At 44.9% G+C, this 24,116-nt stretch overlaps 1 protein-coding gene across 6 annotated transcripts in view; it reads left to right on the top strand.

Annotated features, from left to right (window-relative positions):
• IGSF9 (immunoglobulin superfamily member 9) overlaps positions 1–24,116 on the top strand; it is a 143,505-nt gene that overhangs the window by 48,888 nt on the left and 70,501 nt on the right. For 4 of the 6 annotated variants that reach the window (XM_073639367.1, XM_073639363.1, XM_073639362.1 and 1 more), the window contains 7 exons: positions 3,276–3,416; positions 3,495–3,611; positions 3,841–3,991; positions 7,497–7,620; positions 9,082–9,257; positions 9,403–9,653; positions 16,149–16,233. In XM_073639367.1, coding sequence (XP_073495468.1) covers positions 3,276–3,416; positions 3,495–3,611; positions 3,841–3,991; positions 7,497–7,620; positions 9,082–9,257; positions 9,403–9,653; positions 16,149–16,233 — 1,045 coding nt within the window. The remainder of the gene's footprint in view (positions 1–3,275; positions 3,417–3,494; positions 3,612–3,840; positions 3,992–7,496; positions 7,621–9,081; positions 9,258–9,402; positions 9,654–16,148; positions 16,234–24,116) is intronic. The other 2 variants (XM_073639364.1, XM_073639365.1) reach the window with 2 other exon arrangements.

The raw sequence follows: 24,116 nt of genomic DNA, 5'->3' as shown, positions 1-24,116 counted from the left end.
GCGGGGCTGACAACCTCTCGCGTGTCATATGGAGGCGGGGCTGACAACCTCTCGCGTGTCATATGGAGGCGGGGCTGACAACCTCTCGCGTGTCATATGGAGGCGGGGCTGACAACCTCTCGCGTGTCATATGGAGGCGGGGCTGACAACCTCTCGCGTGTCACATGGAGGCGGGGCTGACAACCTCTCGCGTGTCACATGGAGGCGGGGCTGACAACCTCTCGCGTGTCACATGGAGGCGGGACTGACAACCTCTCGCGTGTCATATGGAGGCGGGGCTAACAACCTCTCGCGTGTCATATGGAGGCGGGGCTGACAACCTCTCGCGTGTCACATGGAGGCGGGGCTGACAACCTCTCGCGTGTCACATGGAGGCGGGGCTGACAACCTCTCGCGTGTCACATGGAGGCGGGGCTGACAACCTCTCGCGTGTCACATGGAGGCGGGGCTGACAACCTCTCGCGTGTCACATGGAGGCGGGGCTGACAACCTCTCGCGTGTCACATGGAGGCGGGGCTGACAACCTCTCGCGTGTCACATGGAGGCGGGGCTGACAACCTCTCGCGTGTCACATGGAGGCGGGGCTGACAACCTCTCGCGTGTCACATGGAGGCGGGGCTGACAACCTCTCGCGTGTCATATGGAGGCGGGGCTGACAACCTCTCGCGTGTCATATGGAGGCGGGGCTGACAACCTCTCGCGTGTCATATGGAGGCGGGGCTGACGACCTCTCGCGTGTCATATGGAGGCGGGGCTGACGACCTCTCGCGTGTCATATGGAGGCGGGGCTGACGACCTCTCGCGTGTCATATGGAGGCGGGGCTGACGACCTCTCGCGTGTCATATGGAGGCGGGGCTGACGACCTCTCGCGTGTCATATGGAGGCGGGGCTGACGACCTCTAGCGTGTCATATGGAGGCGGGGCTGACGACCTCTCGCGTGTCATATGGAGGCGGGGCTGACGACCTCTCGCGTGTCATATGGAGGCGGGGCTGACGACCTCTCGCGTGTCATATGGAGGCGGGGCTGACGACCTCTCGCGTGTGATATAGAGGCTGGAGGCGGGTCTAATAACCTCTCGCGTGTGATATGGAGCTGGGGCTGACAACCTCTCGCGTGTGATATGGAGGCGGGGCTGACAACCTCTCTCGTGTCATATGGAGGCGGGGCTGACCTCTCACGTATCATATGGAGACGGGGCTGACAACCTCTCGCGTGTCATATGGAGGCGGGTCTAACAACCTCTCGCGTATCATATGGAGGCGGGTCTAACAACCTCTCGCGTATCATATGGAGGCGGGTCTAACAACCTCTCGCGTGTGATATGGAGGCGGGGCTGACAACCTTTCGCGTGTGATATGGAGGCGGGGCTGACAACCTCTCGCGTGTGATATGGAGGCGGGGCTGACAACCTCTCGCGTGTGATATGGAGGCGGGGCTGACAACCTCTCGCGTGTGATATGGAGGCGGGGCTGACAACCTCTCGCGTGTGATATGGAGGCGGGGCTGACAACCTCTCGCGTGTGATATGGAGGCGGGGCTGACAACCTCTCGCGTGTGATATGGAGGCGGGGCTGACAACCTCTCGCGTGTGATATGGAGGCGGGGCTGACAACCTCTCGCGTGTGATATGGAGGCGGGGCTGACGACCTCTCGCGTGTCATATGGAGGCGGGGCTGACGACCTCTCGCGTGTCATATGGAGGCGGGGCTGACGACCTCTCGCGTGTCATATGGAGGCGGGGCTGACGACCTCTCGCGTGTCATATGGAGGCGGGGCTGACGACCTCTCGCGTGTCATATGGAGGCGGGGCTGACGACCTCTCGCGTGTCATATGGAGGCGGGGCTGACGACCTCTCGCGTGTCATATGGAGGCGGGGCTGACGACCTCTCGCGTGTGATATGGAGGCGGGGCTGACGACCTCTCGCGTATCATATAGAGGCTGGAGGCGGGTCTAATAACCTCTCGCGTGTGATATGGAGCTGGGGCTGACAACCTCTCGCGTGTGATATGGAGGCGGGGCTGACAACCTCTCGCGTGTGATATGGAGGCGGGGCTGACAACCTCTCGCGTGTGATATGGAGGCGGGGCTGACAACCTCTCGCGTGTGATATGGAGGCGGGGCTGACAACCTCTCGCGTGTGATATGGAGGCGGGGCTGACAACCTCTCGCGTGTCATATGGAGGCGGGGCTGACAACCTCTCGCGTGTGATATGGAGGCGGGGCTGACGACCTCTCGCGTGTGATATGGAGGCGGGGCTGACGACCTCTCGCGTGTGATATGGAGGCGGGGCTGACGACCTCTCGCGTGTGATATGGAGGCGGGGCTGACGACCTCTCGCGTGTGATATGGAGGCGGGGCTGACGACCTCTCGCGTGTGATATGGAGGCGGGGCTGACGACCTCTCGCGTGTGATATGGAGGCGGGGCTGACGACCTCTCGCGTGTGATATGGAGGCGGGGCTGACCTCTCGCGTATCATATAGAGGCTGGAGGCGGGTCTAATAACCTCTCGCGTGTGATATGGAGCTGGGGCTGACAACCTCTCGCGTGTGATATGGAGGCGGGGCTGACAACCTCTCTCGTGTCATATGGAGGCGGGGCTGACCTCTCACGTATCATATGGAGACGGGGCTGACAACCTCTCGCGTGTCATATGGAGGCGGGTCTAACAACCTCTCGTGTATCATATGGAGGCGGGTCTAACAACCTCTCGCGTATCATATGGAGGCGGGGCTGACAACCTCTCGCGTGTGATATGGAGGCGGGGCTGACAACCTCTCGCGTGTGATATGGAGGCGGGGCTGACAACCTCTCGCGTGTGATATGGAGGCGGGGCTGACAACCTCTCGCGTGTGATATGGAGGCGGGGCTGACAACCTCTCGCGTGTGATATGGAGGCGGGGCTGACAACCTCTCGCGTGTGATATGGAGGCGGGGCTGACAACCTCTCGCGTGTGATATGGAGGCGGGGCTGACAACCTCTCGCGTGTGATATGGAGGCGGGGCTGACGACCTCTCGCGTGTGATATGGAGGCGGGGCTGACGACCTCTCGCGTGTCATATGGAGGCGGGGCTGACGACCTCTCGCGTGTCATATGGAGGCGGGGCTGACGACCTCTTGCGTGTCATATGGAGGCGGGGCTGACGACCTCTCGCGTGTCATATGGAGGCGGGGCTGACGACCTCTCGCGTGTCATATGGAGGCGGGGCTGACGACCTCTCGCGTGTCATATGGAGGCGGGGCTGACGACCTCTCGGTCTCTTTCCTAGTTTCCTGGATGGTATTTACAAGAGGACGGCTCTATCGTGGTGGCCATGGGTAATGACGATGCTCCTGGCACATACACATGTACCCCATATAACAGCTATGGCACAACCGGCATGTCGCTGCCCACCATAGTCATTTTAAAGGTACAGTATACCGCCAGGCAGTGTACACTGTCACTGTATGGATCCACTTCTTTATCTCATGGTTTGTCTTGTCACTAGGATCCTCCATCATTCATCGAGTTCCCGAATGACGAATATTTCCAGGATGTTGGGAGAGAGCTGATAGTTCCTTGCTCGGCAACTGGAGACCCTGTGCCCATGATCAGCTGGACTAAGGTGAGACTGGGAGGCAACAATTAACTTATTTTTTTTTTTAGCATTCGTCCCCACTTTACTCCTAGCTTACAATCTGAGTAGCTAAGTTTGCACACTTCTTCATGACCGCAACTGAAAAACCTCCTCGGTGCAAGACCTTTCCACCACTCTTGTTTCTTTTATTGGTGGAAATAGTGTCTTTGGCTTATCCACTGTAAATTGGACTTAAGACAGTTATTTTGTGCTGCAGCTGGGGATTCCTGGAAAAAGCATTGCTCAAATGGACATCAATGGCAGCTTGGTGTTTCGGCCACTCACCAAGGAGGAGCATGGCGATTGGGAGTGCACTGCAGCCAACGATGTGGCAAGCATCAGTACACGCACCGCCATCTTCGTTTTGGGTAAGTTATCTATGCACTTGATGGGAATATATCTTTTAGGTTGATGAAATGATGGACATATTTGGAAAGTGAGCATGTTCATTTGGAAATTTACTTTGCTAAATTATTTGTTTTCTGTAGCTAAAATAAAAACCTAAAGGGCATTTCAAATAAATAAACAGTAGGCCAATGACATACTCGCTATCCGGTGAATAAGGCACAAGTGGGTGCCGTGTGTCCCCGGGTGACACCAACTCCTATGTATCATAATAAATTTAGAGGAAACAGAGTTATATAGGTTTTAAAATGCATATTTATTTATTAAAATTAATAAATAAATATGCATTTTAAAACCCATATAAGTCTGTTTCCTCCAAATTTATTTTTACCATATTTAAAATGCAGCAATTGTCACAAATCCATCGTTCACTGTGTCTTCGGGATGCAGTGAGTAACAGCTCAGCCACCCAATAGATGGCAGGGGCGTACTGGGCTATCAATATTGTGAATGGGATAGCCCAGGCGCCCAATCAGAGACTGGAGCGTGCTGACTATCCTCATGCTAATTGGGGATAGTTCAGCCTCCCAATCAGGGGCTAGGGCATGCTTGGTTATTCCCATGCAAATGTAGGATTACCCAGCAGCTCAGTTACAGACTGGGCCTGCTGGACTTCTTCCAGGTGTCATCCTTTCAGGGTGATCGCTTAGCTATTTAGCTGACTGGCAACGTTAAGACCATTGTCAGTCGTAGCTTTGCTCGGTGGAGTGCGTTGTGCTTTAGTGTTCTGCTGTTCAGGATCTCTTGCTGCCTGATCCATCTGCATCCTTTTGGACTGCTGACTATGGACTGTGACCCGTTTACTCTTTTGTCTTGCCCCTCTGCCTTTGACGTACACTCTTGGCATTTGACCCCGGACTTCTTGACTCCTCCGCCTCACGGCTTGTCCGTTAGAAGTGACGATAGCCAGCGTCACAGCAGTGTAAAGGTTACATATACTACACGCTTACGCTATTTGTAAAAAAAAAAAACAACAACAATCAAACAAACATTTGTATGCAGAGTGCAGAAGCCTACAGCAAACTCCTCTCGACTGCTGCGCCCTGCGTAAGCAGCGACGAGACAGAAGATGAGCAGCTAATCAATTAAGACAGTATTGAATCATGTTCGATTGATTCAATACCGTCTTCATTCATTGCTAATAGCTGCTTTTGTGTTAACTTTTTTCTAACCCCAGCTAGGGTTGGGGCTAGGGATAGAGCTAGGGTAATATACAAACTATAGTTACGGCTATAGCTAGGGTAATAAAATAAAAACTAGGGTTAATGCTAGAGATAGAGCTAGGGAAATAAAATAAAAACCAAGGTTGGGGCTAGAGATAGGATAATAACACAAAAATTAGGGTTAGGGCTAGGGATAGAGCTAGGGTAATATAAAAACCATAGTTACGGCTAGAGCTAGGGTAATAAGATAAAAACTAGGGTCAATGCTAGGGATAGAGCTAGGGAGATAAAATAAAAACCAAGGTTGGGGCTAGAGCTAGGATAATAACACAAAAATTAAGGTTAGGGATAGAGCTAGGGTAATATCATACAAAACTATGGTTAGTGCTAGGGATAGACCTAATAAAATGAAAACTAGGGTTACGGATAAGACTAGTGATAGAGCTAGGGATATAACTTGTGACAAAAAAATAGAATGTAAAAAAAAAATAAAGGATATCTTTGTTTTTAACATTTTATGACTTATTTAAGAAAACGGAGAAAAAGCTAGTAGGTCAAAGGGCAAACTATAATTATATCAGCATGTTCTTAAAATACAATTCATGTGCTTGGGGAATAAGAGGTTCAATACTGGACTAGAGGAATGGACTCAGGAAGTGCAAACTCTTCATAGGTTAAAAGGAAACCTGTCAGCAGGATTTTGCAAAGTAAACTACTGGCATTATCATGTTGGGCCTGCTGCACTGATTAAAATGATACCTGAGGTGAAGAAATCCGTCTTATGGTTCTTGTGTAATCAGTGTTTGCAGTTAATGAGATGCTTGTGCTCCGGGGCGGGACTTTAGGCAGGGACTGCCTCTGGCTGTCTGTACGTTGAGGAACATACTTGTGTTTCAGCGCTGGGGGCATGTCTTTTCTTGCTGATTTGGCCTAGAGCACCAGGATAAGACCCTGCCTGCAGGCCTGCCCCGGAGCACGAGCATCTCATTAACTCAAAACTGCAAACGCTGATTACACAAGAACCACAAGGTGGATTTCTTCACATCAGGTATCATTTTAATCAGTTTAACAGTCCCAACATGACACTGCCTGTAGTTTACTTTGCAAAATCCTGATGACAGGTTCCCTTTAAAGGTAGCAAAATATTTGCCTTGCCTGGGGCGTTGGTAACCCGCACTACGCTACTGATTCAGAATATCATCATAAAATGTTATAATTATTATTACTGATGTATTATGATAAGGCTAAGAAGCAAAATTGTGATTTTATTTATTACTATTGTATTTTTTTTCTAGTTCATTAGTTTCTAACCCTTTTTTTAAATATTTTCACTCTCCATACACAATCAGAAAAAATATGTATTAGTAGTAATTTTTTTTAGCAAAAACAAAAGAAAACTAAATGAATATTTACAAAATAAATCTAAATTTCTTAACATGTGCGTCTCTTACTAGATTATGTACCAAATACAACAAAAACTACAATCTGGTCTTATAATAATGTACAAATATATTTATTCACTTCTAATCAAAGAACTCATTTTTAAATCTGCCCATTTTGCACATATCACCCCCTAAAGGATGGCCCCTTCAGGCTCTATTTACCCTCCAGTTGACACTGGAACCGTCCTAGTGTGGCTCAGTGTTCCTGGTTGACCATGCACAGTGTAGTGTCTCTCAGCTACTGCCTGCCTGCTCTGCCTCCACCTCTGACATAGAATATATCGTACTCCTTTACAGTCTTCTAGATTATCAATTTTATCTTCTGCCAACTACATCAATTTCACTGCCTGTTTGTTTCTACGCTGTTATTAGCTGGTTCCAAGCTGAGCTCCACTCTCCTGCACTCCTCCACAACAGAGCTTATTATAAGCTTGTAATAACTAGGCAGTGCATAGCTGAGCTGTGTTTGTCCCTTGCTGCTGATGGATCAGTGATGTGATACTGCAAATGCTGCTTTGTTGATGCATATGTCAGAAGATAATCTTCTGCTGTATGCATCAGGAGAACGGCATTTATAGTTTCACATCAGTGATCAGCAGCAGGCAACAAACACAGCTCAGCTCTGCCTAGTTATTACAAGATCTGTTGTGGAGGAGTGCAGGAGAGTTGAGCTTTAAGAGAAACAAGCTAACAATAATGAAAAACCACACAGACAGAGAGTGTATAGAAGCATAAGATAAATTCTACACTTAGATTAGCTTGATGATAAGTGCTGTGACCAAAGCCATATAAACGTTTACAAAGTACATATGATTAAATTTGTAAGATAATTAATCATTTCTTACCTTTCTTTTCACCTTCAGGCACCAGCCCGCACATGGTGAGCAATGTTACGGCCCAGGCGCTGGTATCGGCGGTGAACATCAGCTGGTTGGCAGGTTTCGATGGCGGTTATTTCCAGCGGTTCAGCGTTTGGTATGCTCCGCTGTGAGTCTTTTTTCTACTAACATAGGTCAGAGATGTATCTTTGTTCATACAGGGCTGCCTGGCATGGGGGCCATATACACTGTCCTGCGTCAGAAATCCTTGTATCATGACTGGTCTTGTTGAGGAACACTCAAAACCTGACGAGACTGCCCACTTTTGGGTTGGGATTTGGACAAGAACTTGACGAAATTTGCCAGGATTGTCACAGAGAAATTGGTACTGTTGGCATCTGAGTTTTCTTAGACTCCAATTTTTTTCGCCATGAGTCTAGGTGACAACCCTGGTGGGAACGATGGTGGCAGCCATGCTAGTGGCCACTGAGAAATATAGTATAGAGATCGTAAATCAATTTGTGGTTAGTAGAGGTTACTTTTACTGTACTTTTATAAATGTGACAAATATATATATATATTTTTTGTAAACTTTTTTTTGTGTAAAGTAGATTCATCTCTCTAGCTCAGTTCTAAGCTAACCAAGTAGTCTGTGTGGTGAACGTAGATACGGGACTATTTACACAGCAGAGGTGAAGTCGTGGACAAAAACGGGAAGATAGCTGGAAAATTAATGTTCTTAAAAAAAAATAGTTTGCCAATATTTAAAAATGTATTTCAATTTGTACAGATTTTTTTCAATTTTTTTTATTGAAAAAAATTATTTTATTGCTCTTTTAGATAAAAAAAAAAATTTGCCAATTTTTACAATGGTTTAGATTTTTGGTAAGTCCCACTGGCTGTAAATTTGTGCCTCTACTGTGAAAACTGGTCCCCCAAATGTTTTTGTTAACGTATTAAAGGGGTTTCTTTGTCGATTCAAAATTAGAGTAAAGTGTTAAAAATCTTAGTTTTACACTCACTTGCCATAAAATAACTAATAAGAGTAAAATAATCTTAAGATGTAGGTACCACTTTCCATGTCCTCTAATTTTATCATCCTAAAGAACCCCCTTTAATATATGATCATGTCTGATGACAAATCCTTTTTAAGGGGAACCCCGCCTGAATTGCTTTCAAAAATCTGGTTAAGATTAAAGTGTGAGAAGGACTCTGTCGCAGAATGACTGCTGCTTGCGAAGGTCGGCAGTAGATTAGATTGATGTATAGATTTGGGGGGCAAAAACAGCGTAACTTGTTCAGTAGTCCAGTGGGCGGTCTTACATGTGACTCTCATATGCAGATTTATGCAAGAATGTATGTCAATTACTGTGTAGAACCGCCCACTGGACTCCTACGCCCATATTTATCAATAAAATACAATTTCTACTAAACCTTTCCCCACCAGTTATTGATCAATCTTCTCTGCTCCTCCAGCTCTATAAACTGCTGCTTGCAGATCAAACTGTTCAATGTGATACAATTAAGAACAGGCAGCAATCGAGTTGAATCCGCTGAGCAGCAGTGGTCTCCTTGTTCTTGTATCGAGCTGTCCTTAATCATTGTCGGATGTCTCTTGTGCTGCTGTCAGGGTAAAGCGGGTGTCACACGGACACCATGAATGGATCTCCCTCTCGGCGCCGGTCGGAGCCAGCTCCTTGGTGGTGGAGAATCTTCAGGCTGACAGTCCCTACCAGTTCAGTGTTTTGTCTCAGAATAAGCTGGGGAGCGGCCCTTTCAGTGAGATCGTGACCGCCTCTCCTCTCAGTGAGTATACCGTAGAGAGAAGAAACCTCTGCTGCTCCTCTGTCTACCTTCCTCTTTCCTTGTTGCAAGTGGTCTCCCTTCTTTCCATATCACAGCTTCTAATCTCCTTCTGTCTTCAATACTCACTACTGTTTTGGCCTCTCAGGTGTCCCACCCACCACATTGCCTCCTCCTATACCCACCACAGACTCTAGAGATACTCTCACCCCTCCTCGCTTCCTGACTGCCAACGAGACATCCCGCGGAGTGCTGCTGACTTGGGCACCTCCTCTGCGATCCTTGTATCCTCTGCGTGGCTATGGCTTGGAGTGCCGGCGCGATGAAGGAGACTGGGAGCTGCTGGATGATGCCATACCTACAACACAGAGTCAGCTGCTCGTTCCTGGACTGGTCAAGGTGAGAAACGGGTGGAGAGCCACCATTTCCGGTGAAGCTCTTATATCATTAGAAGTGGACCATAGACACATGGACAATTATGTCAATATGATCAATACTGAAAACCCCATTTTAGACATCCCACTACTTAATTCAGATATCAGATCATACCCACTCTACTTAAAGGGGTATGCCAGTAGGAAGAAGTCATCATCTATCCTCTAGGAAAGACTAGGGAACAAAAACAGCACAATAGGGTCTTATACGAGAGAAAATATAAAAAATGGTAATGAGGTTATGCTGAACTGATATTAATTGTGTATACACAGCATATTTATGGCATATAAATCCATCTGCTGCATGTTCAATGGGTCCTCAGACTAAGAAACACAGGAAAGGAAGATTTGTGGATGATACGCACTGGTGGTAAATGATGTGATAAATCCAGGTCTACACAAGTTGTATTTGCGGTTTGTTTGTTTAGTCATTGCGTTTCAAAGTACTACAGCTTTCTTCATCAGGACAAAAAACCTGATGTACTACAGACTTCTACTACAGTACTACAGCCTCCTTCATCAGGACAAAAAAACCTGATGTACTACAGACTTCTACTACAGTACTACAGCCTCCTTCATCAGGACAAAAAAACCTGATGTACTACAGACTTCTTCTACTACAGTACTACAGCCTCCTTCATCAGGACAAAAAACCTGATGTACTGTAGACTTCTTCTACTACAGTACTATAGACTTCTTCATTAGGGCAAAAAACCTGATGTACTATAGACTTCTTCTACTACAGTACTACAGACTTCTTCATCAGGACAAAAAACCTGATATACTACAGACTACAGAATTCTTCTACTACATTACTAGAGACTTCTTCATCGGGACAAAAAAACAAATGTTTTTTGTCCTGATGAAGAAGTCTGTAGTACTTTGAAATGCGTTGATTAAATAAAGAAACCACAACCACCACTTGTGTAAACCTGGATTTATAACATCGTTTACCAGCAGCGATGATCATCTATCCACAACACAGGTGATAACAATCATATTGGTGGGGACAAACCACTAGGACTGTCAACCATGGCTGGAATAGTGCACATTTATCCCCACTATAATACCACTAAGCCATTCATTCCTTATGGGACTGACAGAATAAAGTGCACATAAAGAATGGCTGGAGCGTCAGTTTCACTGCGGCTCGGGTGTAATGAAGATAAAAGCACCTTGTTCTGGTGGTATTCTGCCGATAAGCATAACTTCTTCCAATAGGGATACCAATTTATTAAGGATCAGACCCTTTTTACTTAATTCAGACCCTGGACCAGACCTCCTCTACTAAATTCAGACTTTGGACCAGACCTACTCTACTAAATTCAGACTTTGGACCAGACCTCCTCCACTAAATTCAGACTTTGGACCAGACCTCCTCCACTAAATTCAGACTTTGGACCAGACCTCCTCCACTAAATTCAGACTTTGGACCAGACCTTCTCCACTAAATTCAGACTTTGGACCAGACCTCCTCCACTAAATTCAGACTTTGGACCAGACCTCCGCTACTAAATTCCGATCCTGGACCAGACCTCCGCTACTAAATTCAGATCCTGGACTAAACCTGCGCTACTAAATTCAGATCCTGGACCAGACCTCCTCTACTAAATTCAGACCTCAGACCAGATTCCCTCCAGTTAATTCAGACCCGAGACCTCAAAAATGATTCAGTTCCAAAGAGGACAAAAAAAAAGAAAAATGTTTCTTTCCGTTCCAGTGTCCACACCCAGATACCGTTACAAACATCCTGATGATGGCCATGGCCAGGACTGACCATACATCCGTAGGGATGTCAAACTCCGATACATAGAGGGTCAAAATTAAAAGCTTGGACAAGGTTGTGGGCCTACCTTGATATTTATTAAACACATGTCTACAATTGTCCCATGAACAAAGTATACATTTTAATTAATAAATATTAGAATAAAATAAACAGATAATCACAAATGGGACATACTGGATTAATATATGCTATGTAACAGCAGTAAAACATGTGGCCCAATGTCCTGATTTAAATATGTAATAACAAAGGATAAAAACCTTGAATTAATGCATAATACAGATAATAAAGTAAGATGCCAAGAAAAGTGCCCCTAAATATACTATGATACCCCCACAGTGAATTCCTCCAAATGCACAGTATGATGACCCTACTGAACCCCCTCCTAAAACCATCGGCAAAGTACGGTGACCCCATCATAATATGATTTCCCAACTGTGATCCCCCACAGCCCTCCATAAGGTATAGTGGACCACACATATTCCTACATACAGTGTAATGGGCCTTGAATTGTCTTCCATACAGTATAATGGCCCCACATACTCCTCCATACAGTATAATGGCCCCACATAGTCCTCCATACAGTATAATGGGCCCCACATAGCCCTCCATACAGTACAGTATAATAGGCCCCACATAGTCCTCCATACAGTATAATGGGCCCCACATAGCCCTCCATACAGTACAGTATAATAGGCCCCACATAGTCCTCCATACAGTATAATAGGCCCCACATAGTCCTCCATACAGTAAAATGGGCCCCACATAGTCCTCCATACAGTATAATGGGCCCCACATAGTCCTCCATACAGTACAGTATAATCGGCCCGCACAGTCCCCCATACAGTATAATGGCCCCACATAGTCCCCCATACAGTATAATGGGCCCCACATAGTCCCCCATACAGTATAATGGGCCCCACATAGTCCCCCATACAGTATAATGGGCCCCACATAGTCCCCCCATACAGTATAATGGGCCCCACATAGTCCCCCATACAGTATAATGGACCCCACATAGTCCTCCATACAGTATAATGGGCCCCACATAGTCCTCCATACAGTATAATGGGCCTCACATAGTCATCCATACAGTATAATGGGCCTCACATAGTCCTCCATACACTATAATGGGCCCTGCATTGCCTACCATACAGTATAATGGGCCCACATAGTCCTTCATGCAGTATAATGGCCCCACATAGTCCTCCATGCAGTATAATGGGCCCGCATAGTCCCCCATACAGTATAATGGCCCTGCATAGTCCCCCCACACAGTATAATGGCCCCACATAGTCCCCCATACAGTATAATAGGCCCCACATAGTCCTTCATACAGTATAATGGCCCCCATACTCCTCCATACAGTATAATGGGCCCTGCATTGCCTACCATACAGTATAATGGGCCCCACATAGTCCTCCATACAGTATAATAGGCCCCACATAGTCCTCCATGCATTATAATGGACCCTGCATTGCCTACCATAGATTATAATAGCCCCAGATAGTCCTTCATACAGTATAATAGGCCTCACATAGTCCTTCATACAGTATAATAGGCCTCACATAGTCCTCCATACAGTATAATGGGCCCCACATACTCCTCCATGCAGTATAATGGGCCCACATAGTCCTCCATACAGTATGATGGGCCCCCATAGTCCTCCATACAGTATAATGGGCCCCCATACTCCTCCATACAGTATAATGGGCCCCACATAGTCCCCCATACAGTATAATGGCCCCGCATAGTCCCCCATACAGTATAATGGCCCCGCATAGTCCCCCACACAGTATAATGGCCCCGCATAGTCCCCCCACACAGTATAATGGGCCCCACATTGTCCTCCATACAGTATAATAGGCCCCACATAGTCCTCCATACAGTATAATGGGCCCACATAGTCCTCCATACAGTATAATGGGCCCACATAGTCCTACTTACAGTATAATGGGCCCACATAGTCCTCCATACAGTATAATGGGCCCCACATAGTCCCCCATACAGTATAATGGGCTCTGCATTGACTACCATAGAGTATAATAGCTCCAGATAGTCCTCCATACAGTATAATAGGCCCCACATAGTCCTCCATACAGTATAATAGCCCCACATAGTCCTCCATACAGTATAATAGCCCCACATAATCCTCCATACAGTATAATAGGCCCCACATAGTCCTCCAGACAGTATAATGGGCCCATATAGTCCTCCATACAGTATAATGGGCCCCCATTGTCCTCCATACAGTATAATGGGCCCCCATAGTCCTCCATACAGTATAATGGGCCCGCATAGTCCTCTATACAGTATAATGGGCCCTGCATTGCCTACCATACAGTATAATGGGCACACATAGTACTCCATACAGTATAATGGGCCAACATAGTCCTCCATACAGTATAATGGGTCCCCATAGTCCCCCATATAGTATAATTGCCCCACATAGTCCCCCCACACAGTATAATGGTCCCACATAGTTCCCCATACAGTATAATAGGCCCCACATAGTCCTTCATACAGCATAATGGCCCCCATACTCCTCCATACAGTATAATGGGCCCTGCATTGCCTACCATAGAGTATAAGAGACCCAGTAGTCCTTCATATAGTGTAATAGGCCCCACATAGTCCTCCATACAGTATAATGGGCCCCACATAGTCCTCCATACAGTATAATGGCCCCGCATAGTCTCCCCACATTGTATAATGGGCCCCACATAGTACTTCATAAAGTATAATGTGCCCACATAGTCCTCCATACATTATAATGGGCCCCACATAGTCCCCCATACATTATAATGGGCCCCACATAGTCCCCCATACATTATAATGGGCTCTGCATTGCCTGCCATAGAGTATTATAGCCCCACATAGTCCTCCATACAGTATAATAGGCCCCACATAGTCCTCCATACAGTATAATGGGCCCCACATAGTCATCCATACAGTATAATGGGCCGATATAGTCCTCCATACAGTATAATGGGCCGATATAGTCCTCCATACAGTATAATGGGCCCCCATAGTCCCCCATACAGTATAATGGCCCCACATAGTCCCCCACACCGTATAATGGGCCCCACATAGTCCCCCATACAGTATAATAGGCCCCACATAGTCCTCCATACAGAATAATGGGCCCCACATAGTCCCCCATACAGTATAATAGGCCCCACATAGTCCTCCATACAGTATAATGGGCCCCACATAGTCCTCCATACAGTATAATGAGCCCCACATAGTCCTCCATACAGTATAATGGGCCCCACATAGTCCTTCATACAGTATAATGGGCCCAACATAGTCCTCCATACAGTATAATGGGCCCACATAGTCCTCCATACAGAATAATGGGCACCACATAGTCCTCCATACAGTATAATGGGCCCAACATAGTCCTTCATACAGTATAATGGCCTCACATAGTCCTCCATACAGAATAATGGCCCCACATAGTCCTTCATACAGTATAATGGGCCCAACATAGTCCTTCATACAGTATAATGGCCCCACATAGTCCTCCATACAGAATAATGGCCCCACATAGTCCTCCATACAGTATAATGGGCCCCACATAGTCCTCCATACAGTAAAATGGCCCCACATAGTCCTCCATCCAGTATAATGGGCCCAACATAGTCCTCCATACAGTATAATGACCCCACATAGTCCTCCATACAGAATAATGGCCCAACATAGTCCTTCATACAGTATAATGGCCCCACATAGTCCTCCATACAGAATAATGGCCCCACATAGTGCTCCATCCAGTATAATGGGCCCCGCATAGTGCTCCATACAGAATAATGGGCCCCACATAGTGCTCCATACAGAATAATGGCCCCACATAGTGCTCCATACAGAATAATAGGCCCCACATAGTGCTCCATACAGAATAATGGGCCCCACATAGTCCTCCATACAGAATAATGGGCCCCACATAGTCCTCCATACAGAATAATGGGCCCCACATAGTCCTCCATACAGAATAATGGGCCCCACATAGTGCTCCATACAGAATAATGGCCCTACTTATTTAAAAAAACAAAAACCCCTCTCCCTGGTGCCCCGCTGCTCAGGTCTCGTCAGGGAGCGCTGTAAACCTCTGCACATCTCGGCACAGCGGGCGTGTTGTAGTGACCTCATCCCGCCCGCTGCACTAAGACCTCAGACGCAGAGTAAGAATGATGGCGGAGCGAGCGGATGGCTTCCCTCTTTCCTCATTGCTTTCAGCTGAACCCCAGAGTTTGACATGTGTGTGCTAGAGCCATTGGATGAGTAATAGCCCTCTTATCAATTCATCTATGACAACAGGTCTGCCGGGTCCAGAGAGCTGGTGCCCACGGTCTGCAAGTTGAGGGCCATTGCTCTAGAAGGGAATCTCTGGGAGGAAGCCTCTCCTTAGTGTGCCATTCGATAGAGTATGCCATTTTTTATTCCTTTGGATTGATGTGGCGGTGCATCATGGAATCCATACTACGGCCCTGTCCATAAGGTCTTTTACTCTAGGGGTCCAGGTGTCGTCAATACTTCTTCAGATAATTATGTCTACACCGAGCTGACGCCAAACCTCTTGGTCCCCGGCATCGCAATGACATGGTGCCCCCTTCAATTACTCATCTGACTGAAAAATTCAGTCCCAAAGTAAAATAAAGTTTCCTTGTTTTCCAGGACGCCATGTACGAGTTCCGTCTGGTGGCGTTTGCTGGAGATTACATCAGCGACCCCAGTAATTCTGTCAATATATCCACTGCAGGTAAGTGGAGGAGACAGATGATTTGGTCACTATGTCTGGTCAGCAAGTGGCTACAATAAAAATAAATGTATACAAAAAATAATTAAAAATAGTAAAATTAAAAATTCAAAAAATAAATTGCAGAGCTCTGATCTGGCATAAATGCCAGACCAAATATATGGCGTAATTTTTCATCAAATTAGTACTTTTTTACCACACTGATACTTCCAAATCTTTACACTGTGCTAATGGAATTTGCCACCAGATGGCACTATGTTCAAACATGATGAAGCCAGATCCATTAGATCTACAGGTGATCCTATAAGGAACACGCATTACAGATCTGGATCGGGAGTTATACTGTAATCCTTTCAGTGGGTTTTTTTTTTTTTTTTCCGGCTTGTTAAAGACACTTTTTTTTTTCTTTTTAAACAATTTGTGAACTTTTATTTTATTTTTTTTTACTTAATACAGTGTCAGAGCTAGTTTTTTTTTTTACAGTATCAAAGGGAATGGTTAAAATATAATTTTTAGATTTGTTATATATTTTTTATTTTTTTTTATAACTTTACCAGTGTATAACGTGTTAAGATTTTTCTTCAAGTTTTTTCTTTATATGCATGAGATATTAATTCTTCAAGATGGCCACAACCCGTAGACTTGGTCATGGCCAAAAGTGTTGGCACCCTTGAAATTGTTCCAGAAAATAAATTATTTCTCCCAGAAAATTATTACAATTACCCATATTTTGTTATACTTATGTTTATTTCCTTTGTGTGTATTTGAACAACACAAAAAAAAAACAGAGAAAAAAGCAAATTGGACATCATGTCACACAAAACTCCCAAAATGGGGCGGACAAAATTGTTGGCACCCTCAACTTAATATTTTGCTTCCTATAACCATCAATGAGCTTCTTACACCTCTCACCTGGTATTTTGGACCACTCTTCTTTTGCAAACTGCTCCAAGTCTCTCCTATTTGAAGGCGTCTTCTCCCAACAGCAATTTTAAGATCTTTTCACAGGTGTTCATTCCCTTCTTTCTTGACTTTCCTTGACTCTCCTCTTTTCCTCCCTTTCTCTAAGTATTCACTGTCATTGTGATATTTTCTCTCATTGCTCCCACAACTTGATATCCTGCCTCTGCCTGGTGCTAGTAATTCTCCCTTTCTCTTTGTCTACTGCTAGGATAGATACTCTCTCCACACACATTAGTTAGTGACGTACTGGTCTACATCAATAATAATACCTGGTAGTACTCCTTAGGACCATGGCGTCCCATAAGTTGAGACCAGAAAAAGCAAAACTCATGGGTAAAGACGTTGTTCAGTCAGGATCCTCACAGAGGGATCGTTCCAGATCCCCCACAAAAAAATACTGATAATGACTCGTGGTCATGTTCCCAAAATCCGAAGTTAGACGACTCCACGGCTTTGGTGGTTGATCCTCCACAGCAGAGGAGAGACAAAAGAAAAGAATTAACATCTAACATTCCAATTACAAGGGAAACCTCTGATTCAGAGGAGGATTCATCTCCTATTACTGGCCCAGCCAAGCAGAGGATGAGGACGGAAAGTCCTAACAAATCGGACAACTGCGACCCCCTTCTCAAATTTGATTGGTCCCAACCGATAGATCAGACTTTCTTTAAGGGCATCTTTGCATCCCTTCGTATTGACTTTGACTCTCGTTATGATAAACTCCAAAAATCTATTGACTCGGTTAATCTTAGGACAGATAAAAATGAGTCTGAAATTTTTGACTTGGGAGAAATGAGTAATAAATTAGAGAGGGAAAACCGTCATCTTAGAGAAGAGTTACAGGGTGTTAAGAATAAACTTACCGACTTGGAGGATTGTAATAGAAGGCTGAATCTGAAGTTTAGAGCCATACCAGAAACAGTTGGCTCCCTACATTAAGGATTTGGTAAGGGCAGCTATCCCATCCTTGTCTGACTTGGATCTGACCCTGGTGAGAGTACATCGTCTTCCAAAGCCCAAGCATCTCCAACCCGAAACACCCAGAGACATCATTGCTAAATTCCACTTTTATCACACGAAAGACCAACTAATGGAGTACCTTCGCCGCAAGGGGTCCCTCCCAAAACCTTATAACTCTGTTAAGATATTTGCGGACTTGTCTAGGGAAACTATGACGCAGCGCAAAAAATTTATAAAAATTACTGATGCCCTACGTAATAGTCAGATTCAGTACAAATGGGGATTTAATCCCACAAAAGTTCTTTTCTTCTATCATGGGAAGAACTATGGTGTCTTGGATACTGAAAATGGGAAAAAAATTCTTGGGGATCTGGGGATCATCACCTGATGAACTATATCTATCATTAGGCTGATGCAATCTGCCGAAACTTTAGCTCCATATAGGAGGTATCCATCGAAATTTATTCCCTCCTTGTTGGGTTTCCACAGAGTAATTTGATAGACTCGGACTTGATCTGAGACTAAGTTTTCTCTACTTGTTTAGTACAATTCAGTATAGTTTGACGTTAGGTAAAATTTAAATATTCCTTGTTATTCTTTCATTCTTTACTTATGTTTAACCCCTTAATAACATCTGACGTACTAATACGATTCTGTGCCCTGGGACTCAAGAGCCAGACCCGTATTAGTACATCATGGCGATCGCGCGCGCACACAGGCTGTGCGGGCACGATCGCCGCCGGGTGTCAGCTGATTGTCACAGCTGACACCCGGTACTATGTGCAGGGAGCGGTCCTGCACCGCTCCCAGCACATTAACCCCTGCGATGCTGCGATCGAAGTCGATCGCGGCATTGCGGGGGCAAGGGGAGGTGATCGCCGATACTCACCTCCTCTTCCGGCTTCCAGCGCAGTCTGCAAAGGCTTACCGGGTGTTGCCATGACGACCCGATGTCGTCATCACAACATCCGGGTCACCAGACAGCAGGAAGATTGCTTGGACATGCGCAGTGCATCTCCAAGCAATCTTCACACTGTGCATTTCTGACAGCTTGCATGGCATAGGGATGGTGCTGCATTCCTGTGCCATGCAGGCGATCAGAGAAAAAAAAGTGAAAGTCCCAGAGTGGGACAAAGTAATAAAGTGTATAAACTGTCTGAAAGTGGAAAAAAAAAAAAAAAAAAATTTGCAAAAATATAAAAAAAAAAAAAAAAAAAAAAAATAATCCACCAAAAATAAAAATATAATGTACCCATCAATAAATATTATTATAAAAAAAAAACAAAAAAAACAATAAAAGTACACATATTTGGTATCGCCGCGTCCGGAACAACCTGACCTATAAAACTGTCCCACTAGTTAACCACTTCAGTGAACACGGTAAAAAAAAAAAAAAAAAAAACGAAGCAAAAAACAATGCTTTATCACCATACCGCCAAACAAAAAGTGGAATAACACGCGATCAAAAAGACGCATATAAATAAAAATGATACCGCTGAAAACGTCATCTCGTCCCGCAAAAAACAAGCCGCCATACAGCTCCATCAGCCGAAAAATAAAAAAGTTATAGCTCTCAGAATAAAGCGATGCTAAAAAATATTTTTTTCTATAAAATAGCTTTTATTGTGTATAAGCGCCAAAACATAGAAAAATGATACAAATGTGGTACCGCTGTAAACGTACTGACCCGAAGAATAAAGATACCTCATCAATTTTACCACACGCGGAACAGAATTAAAAAAAAAAAAAAAAACAATTCCTGAATTGTTGGTTTTTGTTTATTCTGCCTCCAAAAAATCGGAATAGAAAGCGATCAAAAAATGTCACGTGCCTGAAAATGGCACCAATAACAACGTCAAGTCATCCCGCAAAAAACGAGCTGTCACATGACTGTCTGCCAAAATCTGGAAAAATTATAGCTCTCAAAATATGGCGATGCAAAAACTAGATTTTACAAAAAATGCGTCTTTTAGTGTGTGACAGCTGTCAGTCATAAAAACCCCATATGATTCTGGCTTTGCTGTAATCACACCGACCCGAAGAATAAAGTCGTCTAATCACTTATACCGCACAAGGAACGGCGTCAAAAATAAACTCTTGGGTTAGGATTGGGCTAGGGTTAGGGCTGGGTTTGGGGCTAGGGCTGTGCTGGGGCTAGGGTTGTGCTGGGGCTAGGGTTGTGCTGGGGCTAGGGTTGTGCTGGGGCTAGGGTTGTGCTGGGGCTAGGGTTGTGCTGGGGCTAGGGTTGTGCTGGGGCTAGGGTTGTGCTGGGGCTAGGGTTGTGCTGGGGCTAGGGTTGTGCTGGGGCTAGGGTTGTGCTGGGGCTAGGGTTGTGCTAGGGTTAGGGCTGGGGTTGGGATTTTTTTCAAAAGTAAGAAAAAAAGATGACGATATGGCGACTAGTGTTGAGAGCAAGTGCTCGCTACTTGAGTTTGCATCGGGTGCTCTGGTATGCATTGAGTATCGTGGGTATTTGAGTGACATGCTCGAGTCTCTGCCCCATATGCTTCACGGCCAAAAAACTTTACGGGGATTGCCTGCCATGCACGAGCGATCCCCGCATGTTTTTTTTTGGGTGTCTAATAACCGTGAAACATGCGGAGCAGGAACTCGAGCATGTCACTCGAGCACACGCTGTACATGGTGCATACCTGAGTACCCGATGCAAACTCAAGTAGCGAGCACTTGCGCTCAAGAATAATGACAACTTATTCAATATGATGACCTAATGTAAACAAATTCTGTGCCGTACCTCTGGGTTCAAAATGTTCACTATACACCTTAATAAAATCCTTGAGGGGTATAGTTTCCAAAATGGGGACACTTGTGGGGAGCTCCACTGTTTAGGCACATCACGGGCTCTCCAAACGCGACATGGTGTCCGCTAACAAATTGAATGGAAAATCGGCTCAAATTGTTAGCGGACGCCATGTTGCGTTTGGAGAGCCCCTGTGTGCCCAAACATTGGAGCTCCCCCACAAGTGACCCCATTTTGGAAACTAGACCCCCCAAGGCACCTATCTAGATGCATAGTGAGCACTTGGAACCCCCAGGTGCTTCACAAATTGATTCGTAAAAATGAAAAAGTGAAAAAAAAAACACTTTTTCATTTTTATGAATCAATTTGTGAAGCACCTGGGGTTCCAAGTGCTCACTATGAATCTAGATAGGTGCCTTGGGGGGTCTAGTTTCCAAAATGGGGTCACTTGTGGGGGAGCTCCAATGTTTGGGCACACAGGGACTCTCCAAATGCAACATGATATCCGCTAACAAATTGTCGGCTCAATTTGTTAGCGGATATCATGTTGCATTTGGAGAGTCCCTGTGTGCCCAAACATTGGAGCTCCCCCACAAGTGACCCCATTTTGGAAACTACACCCCCCAAGGCACCTATCTAGATTCATAGTGAGCACTTGGAACCCCAGGTGCTTCTCAAATTGATTCATAAAAATGAAAAAGTGTTTTTTTTTTCACTTTTTCATTTTTACGAATCAATTTGTGAAGCACCTGGGGGTTCCAAGTGCTCACTATGCATCTATAAAGGTGCCTTGGGGGGTCTAGTTTCCAAAATGGGGTCACTTGTGGGGGAGCTCCAAAGTTTGGGCACAGAGGGGCTCTCCAAACGCAATGTGGTGTCCGCTAACAATTTGAGCCGATTTTCCATTCAATTTGTTAGCGGATACCATGTTGCATTTAGAGAGTCCCTGTGTGCCCAAACATTGGAGCTCCCCCACAAGTGACCCCATTTTGGAAACTAGACCCCCCAAGGCACCTATCTAGATGCATAGTGAGCACTTGGAACCCCTAGGTGCTTCACAAATTGATTCGTAAAAATGAAAAAGTGTTTTTTTTTTCACTTTTTCATTTTTACAAATCAATTTGTGAAGCACCTGGGGGTTCCAAGTGCTCACTATGCATCTATAAAGGTGCCTTGGGGGGTCTAGTTTCCAAAATGGGGTCACTTGTGGGGGAGCTCCAAAGTTTGGGCACACAGGGGCTCTCCAAACACAACATGGCGTCCGCTAATTATTCAAGCAAATTTTACAATCAAAAAGTCAAATGGCGCTCCTTCCCTTCCAAGCCCTGCCGTGCGCCCAAACAGTGTTTTTTCCCCAAATATTGGGTATCTGCGTGCCCAGGGGAAATTGCACAACAAATTTTGGGGTCCATTTTTTCTTGTTACCCCTGTGAAAATAAAAAAAATTGGGTCTAAAGTAACATTTTGGTGAAAAAAGTTAAATGTTCATTTTTTTCTTCCACATTCAAAAAATTCCTGTGAAGCACCTGAAGGGTTAATAAAGTTCTTGAATGTGGTTTTGAGCACCTTGAGGGGTGCAGTTTTTAGAATGGTGTCACTTTTGGGTATTTTCTGTCCTAAAGACCTCTCCAAGTGATTTCAAATGTGATGTGGTCCCTAAAAAAATGGTTTTGTAAATTTTGTTGGAAAAATGAGAAATCGCTGGTCAACTTTTAACCCTTATAGCTCCCTAACAAAAAAAAAATTTGGTTCCAAAATTGTGCTGATGTAAAGTAGACATGTGGGAAATGTTATTTATTAACTCTTTTGTGTGACATATCTCTCTGATTTCAGGGCTTAAAAATTCAAATTTTCAAAATTTTCACCAAATTTCCGTTTTTTTCTCACAAATAAACGCAAGTGATATCGAAGAAATTTTTTCCGCAATCATGAAGTACAATATGTCACGAAAAAACAATCTCAGAATCAGGGGGATCTGTTGAAGCGTTCCAGAGTAATTACCTCATAAAGTGACAGTGGTCAGAATTGTAAAAATTGGCCCGGTCATTAACGTGCAAACCACCCGCGGGGCTTAAGGGGTTAAAGGAAAACTAATGACAGTAATCTCTCATTTAAAATTGAGTCTTTTTTCTTATCTCAACAAACTTGGTCATGTCACTTAAATTCTTGGTCAACAATGTTAACGGCCTGAACTCTCCCCAGCGGCGCTTTTATACCTGGAAGATGATTAAAGATTATAAAGCTGATGTAGTGGCCTTACAGGAAACCAAATTTTCCTCTACTAATCAACCTAGATTTTCACACAAGGACTTCCAAAATATATTTCTTGCAAATAATTAAAAAAAAAAAAATGGGGCGTTGCCATCTTGATTAAAAATTCTGTTACATTCAAACAAATTTCTCGTATAGATGACCCAAATGGGAGGTTTATAATCTTAACCTGTAAGCTAAATCACCAACTTTTTACCCTAGTGAATGTCTATGTACCTAACTGTGGACAAATAACCTTTCTTAATAGAATTTTGCGAAAAATTGACCAGCATACAAGGGGTGAATTGATAATTTTTGGTGATTTTAATATAGTCCCTAATCATAGTAACATAGTTTTTTAAGGTTGAAGGAAGACTAAGTCCATCTAGTTCAACCCATAGCCTAACATGTTGATCCAGAGGAAGGCAAAAAAACCCCATGTGGCAAACACTAAGCTCCACATTGGGGAAAAAAATTCCTTCCCGACTCCATACGGCAATCAGACTAGTTCCCTGGATCAACGCCCTATCAAGGAATCTAGTATTTATAACCTGTAATATTATACTTTTCAAGAAAGGCATCCATGCCCTTCTTAAATGTCAGTAGTGAATCGCTCATTACAACATCATGCGGCAGAGAGTTCCATAGTCTCACTGCTTTTACAGTAAAGAATCCGCGTCTGTGATTATGATTAAACCTTCTTTCCTCCAGACGTAGAAGATGCCCCCTTGTCCCCGTCTCAGGCCTCAGAGTAAAAAGATCAGTAGACAGGTCTTTGTACTGTCCCCTCATATACTTTTACATAGTAATAAGATCACCCCTAAGCCTTCTTTTTTCCACAGTAAATAACCCCAAGTGTAATAACCTGTCTTGGTATTGCAGACCCCCCAGTCCTCTAATAACCTTGGTCGCTCTTCTCTGCACCCTCTCTAGTTCAGCTATGTCTTTCTTATAC

The sequence above is a fragment of the Phyllobates terribilis genome, unplaced genomic scaffold (genome assembly GCF_046119375.1).
Source record: "Phyllobates terribilis strain yellow unplaced genomic scaffold, ASM4611937v1 Scaffold_7__3_contigs__length_470593459, whole genome shotgun sequence".
Taxonomy (NCBI): domain Eukaryota; kingdom Metazoa; phylum Chordata; class Amphibia; order Anura; family Dendrobatidae; genus Phyllobates; species Phyllobates terribilis.
The sequence above is the reverse complement of the archived record's forward strand: the minus strand, read 5'-3'. Positions and strand labels throughout refer to the sequence as shown.